This window comes from Cyanistes caeruleus, chromosome 2 (genome assembly GCF_971803275.1).
Source record: "Cyanistes caeruleus chromosome 2, bCyaCae1.hap1.1, whole genome shotgun sequence".
Taxonomy (NCBI): Eukaryota; Metazoa; Chordata; class Aves; order Passeriformes; family Paridae; genus Cyanistes; species Cyanistes caeruleus.
Genome location: NC_141702.1, coordinates 23,409,482 through 23,426,973, shown reverse-complemented (window position 1 = coordinate 23,426,973; position 17,492 = coordinate 23,409,482). Strand labels below are relative to the sequence as shown.

General features: G+C 36.4%; 1 protein-coding gene across 2 annotated transcripts in view; it reads right to left on the bottom strand.

Annotated features, from left to right (window-relative positions):
- Positions 1–2,554: 2,554 nt before the first annotated feature.
- Positions 2,555–17,492, bottom strand: part of MCPH1 (microcephalin 1) — a 132,341-nt gene continuing 117,403 nt past the window's right edge. The window contains exons 13-15 of one of the 2 annotated variants that reach the window (XM_086876030.1): positions 7,737–7,974; positions 6,071–6,212; positions 2,555–5,905 (exon numbers count right to left, since the gene is read on the bottom strand). In XM_086876030.1, the coding sequence (XP_086732156.1) occupies positions 6,109–6,212; positions 7,737–7,974 (342 nt within the window). In that variant the 3' untranslated portion in view covers positions 2,555–5,905; positions 6,071–6,108. The remainder of the gene's footprint in view (positions 5,906–6,070; positions 6,213–7,736; positions 7,975–17,492) is intronic. The other variant, XM_086876031.1, reaches the window with a different exon arrangement.

Below are 17,492 nucleotides of genomic sequence, written 5' to 3'. Positions count from 1 at the left end.
TCTGTCTCTCATACATTTTACTCCTAAAATGTAATATATATGAAATATCACTACTAACATGAAGCGAAAAAGAGAAGACAAGAAAGCACAGAAGAAGAGGCTGGATAAAATCAGGGCAAAGTGAATCTCAGGTTCTGTTCCTTAAAATTCTTTTATTTGCAGCTATGCCCTTTAATACCTTCTATATGGGTCATGAAAATGTGTTTGACATCCCTGCACTTAAGGACATTCTTCTCTTCATCAAGTAGGATACTGAGTGTAGCTGGGAATAAAATAACAGTGTTGATTCCCAGACTAGAGAACTCTGCTTTTAGCGTCAATTTTTTATTCAAGCCTGTGTTGCCTGGGCAATGTCAGGGAAAATATAAATTCTCTTCTGTAGGAGGAAATGCTCTTCCTCCAGCTTCTAAAATGCTTATCTTTGTGTACATCTGAAATATGATGAAGCATGTGTCCAAAAAAGTGTATTCCCCAGTCAGCATTTCAAGTGGGTGTGAATTTTAAGTTATTCAGAAATATTCAGTCATTGGTGGGGGAGAGAAGGAGCACCAGATTTCTTTAAGTGTACATTAGAAGTGGAAAATGGACCAGCCAGGCTCTTCATAGAGGTCAAGTGTCTGCAAGCTTATAGCAGGGTTCCCAAATGTCTTGATTTTCATATGAATTGACACATTAGGCTGTAAGCATGGCAGGTCCATATTTATTCATTTCTTGAATTAAAACCTTTGCCCTCCCCACAAATGTTAAGATCAAAAGTCCTGGGTTTGCTTAACTTAATATTTAGAAAGTATGATGTGTGATTTTGGACATGGGTTTAGTTTTATCCATAATGTGTCGCACAGAACATTTAAAGTCATGACAGTTTCCTTATTTATTGCATAAAAATCATCTTGGATTTAGGATTATCTTTAGATCCATGGGACTACTTAGCAAAATTTCCCCTGAACAAATTTCAGTTTGAGTGAATGAGCTGGGATGCTTCACTCCAGAGCAGAAAATCTGGAAAATGTTTTCTTTACCTCTCCCCATACTTGCATCCGAGTCAACAATTAAAAATGAAATTTAGAGATGAGATCACCTCCCTAACAGTTCTCAGTCATGAAGCTATCTCCTTCTGTGATTTTTAGAGAATATTTATTTAATTATTAAAAGTTTTGAAAAAGCAGGGTCTTAAGAGAGATCTATTCACTGAAAAAGTAATCAATTGCAGAAGTTTCCAGTTTCACCTCCAGCTGCCATGACTGTCACATGCACATCAACAATATTGTGAAATTGCCTCCCTTTGCACACTCCTTCCTAAAGACCTGGTTTTCTCTCTTAAAAGCCCTGAGTGTATATCTCCATAAAATCTGATGAAGAAGGAAAAAACAAACCCCAAGCATACCCTAAACCTGCCTGGACTGGTAGTACTGATCCTTTCACCAACTCACGTGTAGCTGCGCCTTTTTTTTTTCCCCTTTAAAAATATCTCAAAACAATGTGAATGACATTGTGGGCACTGATAAATGCTCTTGAAAAATAAACACCCCGTGGCAGTTCAGTCTCTAGTGATAGCTCAGGTGCTTTCCAGACAACAGAAGCTACAAGGCAAACAACACAAGCTGGCACGGAAGAGGTCGCAGGAAGGTTCAGCCAGTGTGAGCTCGAGGTTCCCAGGGGCCAGGAAGGTGAGGACGTGTTGGCAGGCTGGGAAGGCTGTGCCTCCAGCACTGTGCCACAAATCACTCTCTGAAGGATGCTGGCTCCAGCAGTTCAAGTAAACGTGCAGTCCTGCATCACACCTGGCTGCTACTTAACACCTCAGTCCTGCACAGGAACCTGAGCTACTCCTGGGAGATTAGAGGTTGTCTCACATCTGTATCAACAAAAGGAACACTTTGCTTTGTGAGGTCCCAGCAAAAGCTCTCAGCAGATACCTGTGCTGATAACAGTGTTTTTTTTTTTACCACTGGCAGTTTTTAACCACCCTGTTATCAGCTGCTGCATGATGCTAAGTACAGGTGATACTCTTCCAGAGCCTGCAGTTTGGTCCTGTCATGCAAACAGCCCATTCTGAGATAAAACAATAAAAAGAGATCAGAAATAAGACTCTGGTTATTGCAACAGGACCACAGCCATTTGGTTTTATTAGTGCTGTCATTAAAGATGACTGCTGGCACGGACACAGGCTTGTTAATACTTTTCAGTGTGAGCAAATACTTAGTTTTTTTTGTTGTGTGTATCTATGGAGTAAAAAAATTAGTTTAATCTGTTTTCTAGATAGTGTTCCTGGTATACCTCAATTTTAAGCTTTATAAGTGTTAGAAACACACAGCCACAGTTCCTCAGAAAGACTAATTTAGAACACCTTTGCTTCACAGTCCCTAAGGCTTCACCAACAAAATGTGTGTGTGTGTGCTGGCAGCTTCTTAGCACTGAATGTGCAGATAACACTTCAGCACATAATGCAGCTGTGTCTAAATTACATTCTATACAGATCAATTAATATAACACAAGTTTATTTTAGTGGAACTATATAGTGGAACTATAAACAGATGATCAAGTGATGCAACAGTTTTTATTACTTATTTTTATTTAAAAAGGAATAATCTCCAAAAAGTTGACTAGAGTAGAGTCAGGAAAATATCCAGCTCAACAAATCTGCAGTTTAGTAATTCAATACCAGATGGTTCATATACTGGGATCACTGTGAATATTTAGAGACTGTTTACTCGATATATACAGACCACAAATGCAGTTACAGTCTAAAACTGATTGCAAAAACAGAGAAAGGGGAAAAAGAGACAAGATCCACCTACCTCACTGGCATCCTTAGCCAGTCTCACATTATTAGTCACTGAAACTAAGAAATTTTTTAGCTCCTAAGCTATTTTTTATGGATATATGATTTGAAGAGGACACAAATTTTGCTGCCACTGTGACACAGCTTAAGCAACATATTCTTCAAGGCCATGCCTGTGTTTGTCCTCAGTATTTGTGCATTTGCCAATGTGAGTCCCCACTAAATTATGCAAAGTGTGGTAAAAAAAATCTTCTTATCTCTGGAAGAGGAAGGATGGGAGGAATATTGGTGCTCTGTGTATCTAATTGGTACTACCTATAGCACTGATGAAAGTAAAATGAGTTAAAACGTGCTGGGAGTTAAACTGCATTTACAAATTAGCTCAGCTAATGTGAATCTTACAGAGGAATAATGCTTGACTTTTCAATATATTTTAGTTTAAACAGATTCCTAATCAAATTAAGCTATCTTAGAAAGACTTTAATCGTACTGATGGGATTGAGCTAGAGAGCCTTTAGCAGGGGAGCAGAAGCTCTCTGAGGAGACACAGAGCTATGCTGAGTCATTTTCACAAATGGATGGCAAACATATTCTTGCAGGATGAAAAAGGTAAGGTTAAGATAACTTCTCCTGCACAAAAAGAAAGCACTAAAGGAAATGAATAAAAGTTAAGTAGAGTTGCCTAATAAGGAACAGCACAGTACCTGTTTGCAGAGAAGACAGCGCATGGCTGTGCTGTGGCAAATGTTCGCTGAACACTGCACGTTACAAAGATCTCAGAACTCAAACTACTCATGAATTACTTCTTGGTGCTGGGCATACTCTTGGAAAGCAACAGTCAGTCAGGGTGGACAGCAGTCCCATTGCCCAGAATGTGAGACCAGAATTTGGAATTCAATTTCCTCCTGGCTGTATCTGCCTGTCTACTACAAATTCCGCAAGAAGAGCCAATAGATAGGGATTTCTATCAACCATATAATGTAAGGTGGAATTATCTAAATTGGCAGATTGTTTCATTTGAAACCTTTTAGTTTAGAAAAAAAGGATATTAGATTTTTCACTGTCAAATCTGTTACATGTGTGACTAATAAAGACCAACAAGATGATCCAAGAATTTACAATTTAAATAGCTAAGACTAATCTTAAGAAGATTTATGAGAAAGCTGATTTGGAGTGCTATATTCTATAAATTAATAGTGACAGATTTTTATGGGTAGTACACTTAGGAAATGACTACAAAATAAAACCAGGAGGTTGTTATAGTCAAAGTTAAGCACTATAATTCAAACAAATGATTCTGTTATTTACTGGCAACCATATGTTCACATAATACAACCTATATAAGTATTTTTATTTTAGTATGTAATACTTGGCAAGTACCTTCTTTATAAAGAGGCTCATAAGGTCAAGGCTGAAGAGTAATAACATGTTACCAGTGCTCTGCACTGAATAGGTAAATAGTTTTGATGATACACTGTACAATTTGTAGACAGACATCATTGCCAAATTTTGTATCAAATATACCAGTTTTTACATCAAACATACTTTTCCTATAAAAGACACGGATAAAAATTTGCATATCAGAAAACTAAGCAAGGAAAAGGCCTCAGTTAATTAGATTTTATAGTTTATATACCAAATCCAGCTATGTAATCCTTGAAAATGAGGTCTTAACCTTTTGAGTTACAGGTGCTTAGCATTTCAGAAAACCAGTTTAACTTTCCATAAAAGAATCATAATGTGGAACTTTTCCATTATTAGTATATTTAACATTTTACAGAGCAACTATAGAAATGCGATTGTACCTGAAACAGCCTGTCAGCCACAGATACTGCTGAATTTGTTTTGAAGAAAAAGATTGTATAATCCTTGTTTACAGAACTTTTATATTAGAATAGTGCAATAGAATGGCAATGTCAAAATAACATAAAAATCAGACATTGTACTTTGATTTTTCCATAGTATTAACTCAAAATAACAATTTTTTGGTACAGCATTTTCCTACTCTGAGGGAACTCTGAGGAGAGCACATAGTTTGGAAGGTGTGAGTTATGAGCTGCCTTTAAATTACTTCATAACATTACTCTCTGTCATGATCCTTCATTTTGCTGGTACTTGGAAATCTTTAAAGGAGTTTGTACATTTACAGATGAACAGGTGCTATGCAATGTACTTTACATATAAACTTCACTTTTTATCTGCTAAAAACAAATCTACAGATTAAAGAGAAATTTAACATGGAACACATTTGTATGCATTTTGCAAGCACACCTAAAGCATTTCATATTATGTTCCCTTTCAACAGATTTTAGCATTTGAATGATGTGCTGTCTTAATGCATTTAACTCGGGGTCAGTAACTGGTTTCAGCCTAGGTGTAAGGTAGACACATTTTGAGATTCAATTAAAGGCATTGAAATAAAGCAGTACCTTAACTACACATCTGAGCATAATTACTGAGTTTCACTTACTTTTGAGAACTCAGTTTGGAAGTGCAAGTTTACGCCAGCAGGTGTGAGTTGAGCATCATAGGCAACCTTATCCTTTTACCAAAGAAATGTATTTAGCAATGGTTATGAAGATGGGACAACATGGCCCTTCAGGTATGTGCAGAGGCGCTCAGACTACAGGAGCCAACAGGATTCCTGCATCTGCTCTGGGGCACAGCTCCTGCTGACTGCACGAGACCCACCTCAGGCACACTCACCCATACTGAGTGCACATCTTTTAACTGCACTGCAACATGACCAGTCTTGCTTGAAGGCTAGAAAATTCACTCCCTCCCAGTGAATATTGATTCCTTCAGCTTTTAGTTCCAAAGGTCTTCAACAAACAAAAGTGACAAATAAACAAAAAATTACTTATATAAGGGAACTACTTTATTTCAAAACCTAAAGATTTCACAAGATGAACTCTTGCATAAGTACTAAAAATATAGAAATAGTTCCTCTGTATTTATAAGTATGTAACTTGCGGGTTTTTTTTGAATTTCCTTCACAGCTTGTTATTTTTGTTGAATCCAAGCTAGGCATGTTTCTGTACAACCATATGGAAGCTCTTGAGTTGGCTCACGTCTGAAAAATGTAGTTTTCCATAGGACATATCGTATACTGAGTGATTGAATCTAAAATAAATAAAAAAACCCCAGGATTATTTAAAATAAAATGCAAAAGAAACAGATGATAAAGCAACAATGTACTTCAGAGCAGTTTCTGATATATAGCAGTTTGTTGAAGCTGAGAACCCAGATAAATGCAAACAGTGAAATGATAATAATGCAGACACTTACCATTTACTTAAGTTTTTAAAAGGTGCTGCATTATTGACCTATATGCTTTTTGTTCCAGTCAACCTTGAGTGAATTAATTGGCAGCTGATATTAATAGCAGAAAGCAGATAGCCACACACCAACTGAATTGCAACAGTGAAGTCTGAAAGATTAGAAACAACTTCAGATATGATTTACTTGATAAAGACAGCAACTTATAGGTGACACTGTTCATACTATCACGCACACAGTTGCTGAGAAAGGGGCAGAGCTTCAAAGCTCTGCATCATTCCTTTGAAGCATCATATAGAAATACTTTTTTCTAAGATTTGATGATTCCTCAAAATGAATTAAAACCCATTAACTGGGGAGTGACCATGCCTCATGATCAGAAATCACACTGCAAAAACAGAGAAATCCGTAAACAGCACAAAAAATTCCGAGTCCTTCTTTGTTAGCAGCTGGATATGCAATTCCTTCAGTCCACTGATGGGCTGAGGGTGGCCTGTTCAGCTGCAGGGAGCTCATGAGAATATTGACCTGGGATAAGGCAGACCTCCATGAAACCAACAGAAGACTGGGACATATGAATCCCACACCACTTTAGATCATTACATTTGTCCATCTGGTGCACTGCTACTGGAAACTTTTGTGTTTAATTTACTCTTATTTTCAGGCTTGCACAAACCTCTGGTTTCATCATCTGCTCACTTTTTTTTTTTGCACACTTGCTCTCTAAGTTTTGGAAGCTGGAGAAAGGTATAACAAACAATGCCACCTTTTTAATGCCTCTCGTGAAGCTTCACAATTTTATTTTATCCTTTAAGTAAGTATGATATAAAATGTGCATTTAGATGGGTATTTTTCCCTTATGGCTCACTTTTCCTTTTTTCTTTAATGTTATTTTCAGTCATGTTTAAAGTCATTATGATCCGACAGCATTAGGGGTCAAGAGATTAGGACTTGCTTGGCTACTCTCATATAACATCAAGTCCTGTAGTTCATTTATTGCTAGGGTATGAGTGGGACACTTTCTGTAGAAGTTTGACAGAGCATATGACGTAAATTAAATCTTATTTTTTCTAAATAAGGTCCCTTTTTGGAAAAGACCCTTGCTACATATATAGTCTGTCAGAATGTGTTGCAAATGACTTGGAAAGATGATAGACTACGAACTCAGAAACAGAACAGCAGGTGTTAAAAAGAAACCTTTTGCCAGTGAAATGGAGATTGCAAAAATTGTCATTGAGATGCACAATCCAGCTTTCAGGAAAATTTATCAGAGCGTACCAGTCACCATATGTCAGTATTACTATGCCAATTTATACCAGTTAAAACTACATCTAAAGGTGAAATACATGCTGTTGTAAAAAGCAATTATCCTATAGGCATTTTCCCATAATTTAGTTTGATCTACATGGAACCATTAAACCAAAAGATAAATTTGAAAATATTTGGATGTTATTTGTTCTAGGAGAAATTAAAATGGTGAGTACCAGGACCATCGTAACACCCTCTTAGCTGTAAGAGTAAGATCTTACCATAGAGACAACTTCCCTGAAAATCTAGCTGTAGGAGTTGGTTCTGTTTTCTTCCCATCATAACCTCAGTTTAGTGAAATACTTTTGGTAATTTTTAAAATACATATTCTGCAATATTATGTATAAGTTGAAATTTGGTGTCTTACCTAATACCCAGTTTTCTGATAAAGATATTATTTCCTGGTACTTCTTCCCTGGCTTTTTTCCTATACAGATTTTTGCCTGATGTAAGTCTTTACATATTTTCCCTCCTGACAGCTGTATAAGTTCAATTAACTTTTTGCAGGATGGCCGACTGGTAGGAGATACAAACATGACAGGCTGGTTTGAAAAGAGAGTCTGCTGGTATTTTCCTGTTGATAGATGACGCTGAAGCCTGCAGATCTGTATTTGAAGAAACAAAAAAATTAATTAACCCGTGTGTTACATTTCCACTCATAGTAAGACTAATGCTTGTTTTTCATAATTCAGAAAAAAAGGAGAAATATATTAGATTTATTATTAGAAATTATTGAAAAACTTTACTTTGTAAAGTGTATCAGAAATAAGAATTTCTGATATATAAAATGTACAAAGAATTTTCTCTACTTCATCAATACAATTTCCAAACCAGAGTTTGAGATTATTTCACTATAGGTCAGACATTTACCTATAAAACTTCTTAAAGCACTTGACAATATTATTTTTCATCATAGTTTTACATTCTTACATTTATAACACTGGCCATCACACAGAAATCTTAAAGGATATTATAAATGATTATAGTCTTGCAGCACAAATATAAACTGTGATAGCCTTTATAATATATAATGCTTGTTGGTTTGTACTGGGCAGTTTACAAACACACCTAACTCAGAGTTTAAACTACTTTAGGACCTCTTTTCTGCTCCTGTGCTCCACAGATACAAACTATATTTTAGGTGCGATGTATGAAGTGACACAAATGTACCAGCACTCAGAGGGAGCTATTTACTGTAAACCCTTTTGTGTCCACAAAACCAAGAGAAGTTCTTTGTGAATGCTGTGCAGCTTGTAACATTTGATCATTATAACAAAAACCTGCTTCACCTATCAGGCAAATTTTCTTCTCAGTATATACCTGGCAGAACAGTGTTGCAGCAATTAAAGCCATCTCCTTTAGCTATAATATGTGTAAAAGCATACAGCAAGTGCACACAACATGGTATGCAAAATAAAGTTTTCATACCAACATTAAAAAACCCCTTGTATTTCATAGTGTGAGGCTGCCACTGACCTGCCAGAGCAATGTATATAACAGTTCTGATTTTTTATCACTTGTCAAAGTTTGGAAAATTTATACTAAGACTGGAGTTAATTGCAATATGAGAACAAAAAGAAATGTTTCATATTATGTGAAGCTTGGAAATTTTTATACAGATGACAACATGAGTGTGGAGGAAATGTCATTTTGCATATATCTGGTTTATGTGAGACATCTGAATATGAAACTGTAGCGTGTGAGAAGGTTTAACTGGAACAGTGGAAAAAAATAGCTCTTGAGTGGATTCCTTCCACTCAACACACAAAGATGCTGTATGAAACTATAGGCCCTTAAGAATCTGATGTGATAATGAATGTGCTTGGCACATGTGCAGCCAAAGTAAGAATCTCCACATGATTTGCAGGGGTTTATAAAGGAAGCTAGAGGAAGATCCTGCAAAGTCTGAAACTCATGGTAACTATGAGGCTTCAGCTCAGTGGCTCTGTGTCACTGGCCTCTGCTGTTCTGGGACATGTCAACCCCTAGCAATCTCAAATTTTGAGATTTCCTCCATCAATAAATAATTTAGCTTTCTCAGATTGTTCATTCCTTGGTTGCTTTCCTGAGAATAAAATTAGGTTGATTCTTTGCTTTCTGAATTAATGAAGTTATAAAGACTGACTGCTATGGATGAAGCAGACCAAAAAGACTTAATCACAACCCAAGAAATACCCTGTATTTTATATTTCTTTGTAAACTTAGGTTTAGGAATGGTATGGCACACCTAATCCTGTCTCTTAGCTGCTAAATAATTCTGTTGATCACAGTATCATTGCAGAGTTCTACTGCAGACTTTGGAGGACATTGAATATATCTGATGGCCCTTCCTGCACTCAATGCCTTGCACTTGCAGATCTGGATTTGGACTCATTGGAGTATTGCCTACCTCCATCTGAGCAGAATGCTCTTCTAGGAGTGCCTGTCTTCTGGGCATCGTGGTGTCAACAAAATCAGAAAACTAATAATTGTACTTTTTAAATACATGGTATCAGCTTTGGAATTCTCTAAGAGCACCATTTGTGATGGGCCTTGTGAGGCTTAGAGGTTGTGATCACTGTCTTAAAAGGAGACTAGGTCAGGAACATAAACCACTTTGCAATCTGTGATGTACAGAGCCGTGTGATTTTGGTATTATTGGGACTGTAATCATTAATCTTAATTTAAAAGCTGTGCAATTGTGAAACTATGAAAGTAGTTGTTGTAAGCACTTTCAACAAATTAAAGTATGCACTATAGTGAAAAATAACACTCTATATCAACTCGTAACAGCCTCATGACAAATGCAATGCCATCTTAATTCATCTGGCACAGAGCTCTTTGGAATTGTTTATTGGCACAAATCAGATGCAACTGATAGAAAAAAGACAATTCCAAAAAGGGTACAGTGCTAGCTTATCTACAATAGATTAGATTTAACTAAAAAAGACAAAAGTCATACTGGTTTTATCAACCTGAAACTCCAAGATTTTAAAGATAAAAATTATTAGAATTGACAAGTTTTTATCTTAGGAAGGCAGTAGGACTTGTGTCAGATAGAAGACATCAAATATAAATTGTTTCAATCTGCTATTTCACGTATTTTAGAGAATATTATTTTAAAGGGCTAATTGTATTCCTGCTTCCTAAAAAAATCCCCTGAAAGAATTTATTTGCTGCCACTGTAATGAAAACTCATTTATATGATACATCTTCCTATAGAAACAGCTGTTGGATGAAATTAATATTAAGGAAAATGTGTACATAGCTAATCATAACATTAGGAAACCCAAATTTTAAGGACCTAACAGCACTCAGCTCGTGCCCACAATTAGCATGCTTTATTTGTGCATTCAGTACATATAGGAGCACCCAGAGAAGGGAAATGCTGTTGTGCTATAGAGCAGGTTTCCTTAAACTGCGTTTACAATTCCATCTGGGTTCATTACCAGTGCGTTTGAGAGGAGGCAGGGTAAGAACACAGCACATCCCGTGCTAGGAACAAAGGAAAGGTTCAGCATGGACTGTCATCTCTGAATTTCCTTTGTCTGGATCACCACCACCAACACTTTCCCAATCAGCTGTGCCTGGATTTGCTGATCCACTCACAGGCCACAGAGAGGCAGGAATCACAGTGTGTTTACATTTAGAGGTCAGAGAGGAGTCTGGAAGGTTAACTTTGTTTTCTGGCCCACTGGCCTGAAAGTCACACTGCTAGCCAGCTGCTGAAGGGCAGCCAGCTGACCACACAGGCTTTGGTGGGGGGATGAGAGGGCACAATCAAGCTCTTACCCCTGAATTGACTCAGCTGCCTTTGCAACTTCAAAGCGTTTGCGGCACTCCAGGGGTGCTCCCAGACCTTTGAAACCATACCCATTTCACGCAAACTTTCACAAATAAATAAATAATTCCTTAGCAGAGACCAAGCCTGGGAAAATACCAGATCCCAAAAGCAGCTATTTCCACAAACTGTGGATCCATAAGTCAGTAGTTATGGTTACAATTGTGTTAGTGCCTATTAGACTGCACTGATTTTCATTTCCAATGGTATTCTTTAGCAGATGAACACTAAAACAAAGTGTTATTGATGCATCTATTTAATCATTTTGGTAAGATTCTAACCATGAACCTCATCCTTTCACTAGGATGAATGGCAGGAAGGCACCTTTTACATGCATACATTTCTCATAATTGTACCATTAATGTAGTTGCTTGTTTGAACCTAAGTTCTAAATGGAAAAAAAATTACTGCTGGCAGAAGTAAAATTTAAGGAGAATTCATGACAAACAACTAAAGCCTTTCTTTGTTATAAAATAAAACATATATAAAATAAAAAAATCACAAAAAACTTCAACTATTGTCCCTCCTGTGATTAATTTTCAATCCCCCCAAGCCAAAAGTGCATATAGTATAAAAACCTCTGTACTTCATAGTTTTGTCTAGGACTGTATGAGAATACCTCCTGCTGGGCGAGGTGCCCGAAGAAACACAAAACTCCATAAACTCCATAGGAGACAGCTCTCAAGTGCCACAAGGTATTATCTCTGAATAATACCTAAATTCATGTAATATGTAAGAAAATAAATGTTTTGAATGTACTTGGAAATTTTAAAGCACTGAAATTGCTAATTTCCTATATACAGCACTCAATTTTCAGCGTTCAACTTCCAGAAAATAGCACATGAAGAAATGTCCAGTCTAAATTGCTATTAGAATAATAATACTTCACAAAAATGAAATTAAGAGTATGTTTATGATTTATTAAAATTATAAGAAATTGTATTTGTAGCCTAGAATTGATAATGTGAAGTACTAGCTTCAATAATATATATAATGTAGCCATCTTTAATGACTACACGTCTGAAAATTTGTGCATGCACAATCAATGTATGCATTATTAATCTTCATTCTTAATTTCAATTATTTACTAGAGATAAATAAATCTACAAAAGACCCAATTTGATTTATTTTACAATTAATATTTGAGCATTTAATATAGCATTTATGAAAACATGGAAAGCTGTAATGTCTTGGTTATTGTTACTTGCAAAAATAATTAATATATCCTATTAAACGCAAACAGCAGAAAATTAAATTGCAGACACAACTTTTAAGAGAGAAGATTGTATATTTTATGATTTATATCAATCCAGACTATTATTACATTTGAAATTGATGAGAAATTGCTCTGTAAAAAGAAAACTGACTGCTGAAGTGTTAAGGATTAGTTCACTACTCTGCAAATATTAAATGACAAAACCCCTACAAAATTGATGAACCCCAAACCCCACAGGCTTTATGCTTTGGTAATGTACAAATTTAGCAGTAAAAGACGTATAGAATAGCATATAAATTTAATATAGTTTAGTGGTGTTGCTGGGGAAATATAAGCTCTAAATTTTAATATTCATATTATTTCAGTATGGATCAATACAGTGTCTAAGTGATGTTTACATTTTCAGTTGCTATAATTCTTTATGAAGCCCTTGTGAGGAATGAAAGAGAAATGATAATCTCTCTTATGAATCATTACACTTGCATGGTGATATGCATATTCGGACAGTCTGTCATTTAGTAAAAATTTAGAAGAAAAACACATATGTGGAGCCCCACGTATATGTAGAGATCAAGGGCTTACATCCACACAAGTGAACCATCAGCCTGCTTCTGATAAAAAGGAGAGTATTGCAATGTGCAGACTTCTGAAAGTACAGTTATCCTGCAGTGAGGAATTTGCAGAATCTGCAGGACCCTACAGGGATCAAGGAGGTTTGTGTTAACAATGCAGTACTGCTGCAAGACAAAGAAGAAATGCTTTCTTTTTCATCTTTTTAAATATCAGGCTTGAAAGGACAGAAGCAACTAATCAAGTAGCAACTCTATTTCTGTAGCAAAAACATGTGCCATATATTTTCAACTTTTTTCTTAGTTTTTCTTAATTATTTTTTAGGTTTTTTTCTTTTTTTTTTTCTTTTACCACTTGGCTGAGTTTTTTAACATGTTTGGAATACTAAAATTGAAATAGTATTCTTAAAAGATTTAAAAATTACGTTGAAATGCTGCACTAGATAAATAAATTGGTGCACTCTGGCATGAAAAGAGCATGTTAAGAGCTGGAAAAGACCTTCTTCAGCAAGCAGTTTCACAAAGAAATAGATCCTCAGCTTTCAAGAATGTTGTCTCAGTTAATGGAACACCACACTGATGCAGGACCCCAGATGGTTCTGGATGTACTGCCATGCTATTACCCCAACAGCACCCAGAACCTTATTCCATTCTGGCATGACATGCATTTGTTATTGCTAGTGATGTTTTTCATTCTCAGAGCAAAACTCAACTTGCAACATTTTGCAACATAAATTAGTTACAAATATCACATCTTTATTTATTGAAACAATGCTTTCTCATTGGTTATTGATATCCTTTGGGTGAAATAAAAGGTCCCTGTCTATCAAGACTTCAGACAGCCAGAAGTGGAAACATTTTGAGTGCTTGAAAAGGCTACATCAACACCTCAACACATGCACACACACCGAGATTGTGTTCAGGCAAACAGGCCATAGGTTTCTGCGGTAGAAAATCTGATGCTCTGAGCCAGGAGCCAGAAATGGAAGAGAATAGAGTAGAAACTTTGGTCCAGAAAAAAGAAACCTTCAATGTCTGGTCTTGAAAAATAAAAAGGAAAGCAAAAGGAGAAATGGCATACAGTTAAGACTGTATTATCGGAAAAGTTCTTCAAGACAGTTTCTTCTCCTCCTCTGATACTCCTTCATATAACAGTTTCCTGGCCAAGGCGAGGGCGAAAGCAAGAACACTTGAATCCAGACAATTTAGCTGATATTGTTTCTTTCTACTGTGTTTTGGCAGACAACCGTGCTTCTCTCAAATCCCACAGACTGATAAGAAAAGTTAATTTCACCAATTTATTCTCTGAAAGACTGAGTCCCAGTGGGAATACTGTATGAAAATGTTTGGCAAATAAATCTACTGTTTGGCGGATATTCAAAATTATACTGGAAGATGTCTGAACTATTTTTTTTTCCGGCATAGCAAATTTTTGCAAGAAAAAAACTAAATTCACTTATTTTTACTTTAATTTCCTCGTTTTCCAGAGATAGAACTATTTTTGAAAACTACATAATTCCATGTAATCAGCTATAGATTAATAAAAAACAAATCAGGGTAAAGCAATGTCTTTTCCCTTGTGAGAATAACTACGACTTGCAAATCAAGGAGCTGTATTTCCAATATATGTACAATTTAAAAACACTCTGATAATATTGCAAGATGCAGTCACTTTACTATAACTATTTGTTTAGAATTTCAAATATATTATGAAATAAATGTATTTGCATTTGATTTCAACACAAACTAAGTATTTTTGAACTTAAAAAGTCCTTTAATTATAAATTAGCTAAGAAAGGCTATTTCACAATTAGAAATTTAAGCCTTTCTTCCAATATACCTCAAAACTTGTCCTTCCTCCATTTCAAGAGAACTCAAGTGACTACTAGCCAGTGATATGAATGCAAACTGCAATTGCAAATCTATATCAAAATTCTGCAAATTATGATTAGGAAGGGTTTTCCCCACAAGAATATCAATAAAGCAGCCCTGTTCCATGCCTCATGCCAAAGTGGTATGTGAGTGTGGCACATGCACCTCTGAGCCCTGCACCACTGGCATACCATGAGGGTTAAATGTACTACATGTGACAAGTCCCCAAGAATCCCAGTACAATTCAAAGATAGAAATCTTCCACCTCCATACATGATCTAGTCCAATGCTTATCTTCTCTCAGAGTTAGAAAGCTTCCCTTAATGATATAACCTAAATTGCCTCTGATGCATTTTCAGCCCATTATTTCTTGTCCTAGTGCCAAGGCACATGGAGAACAATTTCTTCTTTTCCTCTGTGAAACAACCTTTAAATATTTGAAGACAGTTATCATGTCTCCACTCAGTTGTCTCTAGACTAAACAAACACAGTTCTTTCAGTCTTTGCGCTGGGGTCATATTTTGTAGACCTCTGATAGTTTTGTTGCTCTCCCCTGGATTTTTGCCAATGGATCCCACATCTTTCCTGAAGTGCAGTGCCCAAAACTAGATATGGTATTCTAGCTCAGGCCCCACTGTTCTCTGCACACTACAAACAATCCATGTGTCTTATGCTTAGCATTCCTGTTAACACATCCTTGTATGCCTGCTTCTTTTATTGGAGTATGACAGAGGTTACATATATTGGTTCAGATCATCTAAAATACTGAGTTGCTCTTCAGGCACAAATACTACATTGTCACTCTGCAGGTGATTATTTGTCTGCCTTTGCACTTGTTTTTACTGAACTCCATCATACTTATTTCTGACTGTTCCTTCTATCTCTCAAGGTTATTTAAATTCCAATCTGTTGTAGTTTAGCCTTGGTGGCAGCTAAGCACCACAGAGCTGCTTGCTTCCCCACTCTGCGAGATGTTGGAAGGGAGGAAGTTTGCAAGGGTGAAAATGAGAAAACTCATGAGATGATATGGAGACAGTTTAGTATTAAAGAACTGACAAGGTGAATCTCCAGTTCTACTAACTTTACATCATGATTAACCAGATTATACAGCCTGGTAGCTTAGCAAAAGGCTAGTTAACAAATACAGCATATATGGATGGAATAGTTGTGCATTTTATGCCAATGGTTCCTATATGTGCTGGTGTAGTGGCCTCATTATGTTTATGACAAAGCTCATGTGAGCATATGTGGATCTTCTGCGCAGGAGATCTAAGTGAGCAATGTTTAATCTACCATTTTATACCTGGCATTATTGGTAGGACACTCCAACTAACACAGTTTGTAAATGTCTGCAAGTTCATGTCTCAAAAACACAAAGCAAAAAAAATAAGAACAGAAAGTTTCTTCCCTTAATTCAACTGACAGTTGAGTCCACATACAAACCAAGAAAATCTTAGCCTCCAAATAATTTGCTTTAGACAACCAGCCATGACTTTAAAAGGTATGTAATATGTACATGGACCTGTTTTTCCTCACAGCTGACAAAGATCTGTTCTTGATGGATCTATCCTCACAGGACCTTTGGCAAAATGATACTTATATTTTTACTGGTCTAGTTGAACGCAATTTTGAAACAAATCTGTTAGTCACTCCCATTGAGAGTACTTTTAGTTCTCACTGTGGAGCAGCCATCAGGGCACAGACTGTACTCTATTTGGATGGAATACACTCAGAAGCTGTGCTCAGTTCAGGGGAGCAGGCTGGAACGAGCCCAGAGCCTGAAGCATGTGTGGTGCTCACGGTGCTCTCATCACTCACTCATGCACTCTGCAGATCCCTTTCCAGCCTGGATTACTGACAGGAACCAGGGAGAACAGAGTCACTCTGGCAAATGCAATGGGGTAGTGATACAGGTATGGGATGCTTCTTTCAAATGGAATTATTAACTGCACAAAAATAATGACCTCAACTAATGTAGGCTATCTTTTAACAGTTGCAACACGCCCATATTGGTATCTCATAGTTCATTCTCATACAGCAACAAGAAGGAGGAAGATTAATTGCATTTTGGCATTTATTCCCTCATATTGCAACCATTTACCCATATTTCATATAAGGTATCCTCTAGGCTTACCAAACTCTCCCAATCCACATAAGGCTTATTGTTTGTTGGGTTTTTGTTTTAAGCAGACCAGTGCCTATTGCATGAGACCAGTATGTTATTAATTTCATCAGAGTAGCTTAAGGAATGAAGTATCAATGAAGTAAATAGCAATGTTTAATCATATGAGAGTAAACATATCTGCATTTTGACATACTGAAAGAATACATTTCCAGATAACTGCATTTCAGTGATGAAAGACCACACTGAAACAGAAATTCCATGAGCTAATAACATGCTGCACTTAATGGAAAACAACTTGATACTCCCCATGGTTAAATACTACAAATAATGAAGACACAAGGCATGGAAGCTTAGTATTTGCATTTAAGAAAAAAAAATCAAAATTATAAGCTTGTTTCAACTACCTTAGGCTTTTCAGATATTGAAGATATTGAATCATTTTGGACAGCCCAATTTTTAATTTTTTTTTTTAATCAACACAGGATATTCAAGAATGACATTTGTTTTGCTGGCTTAGGGAA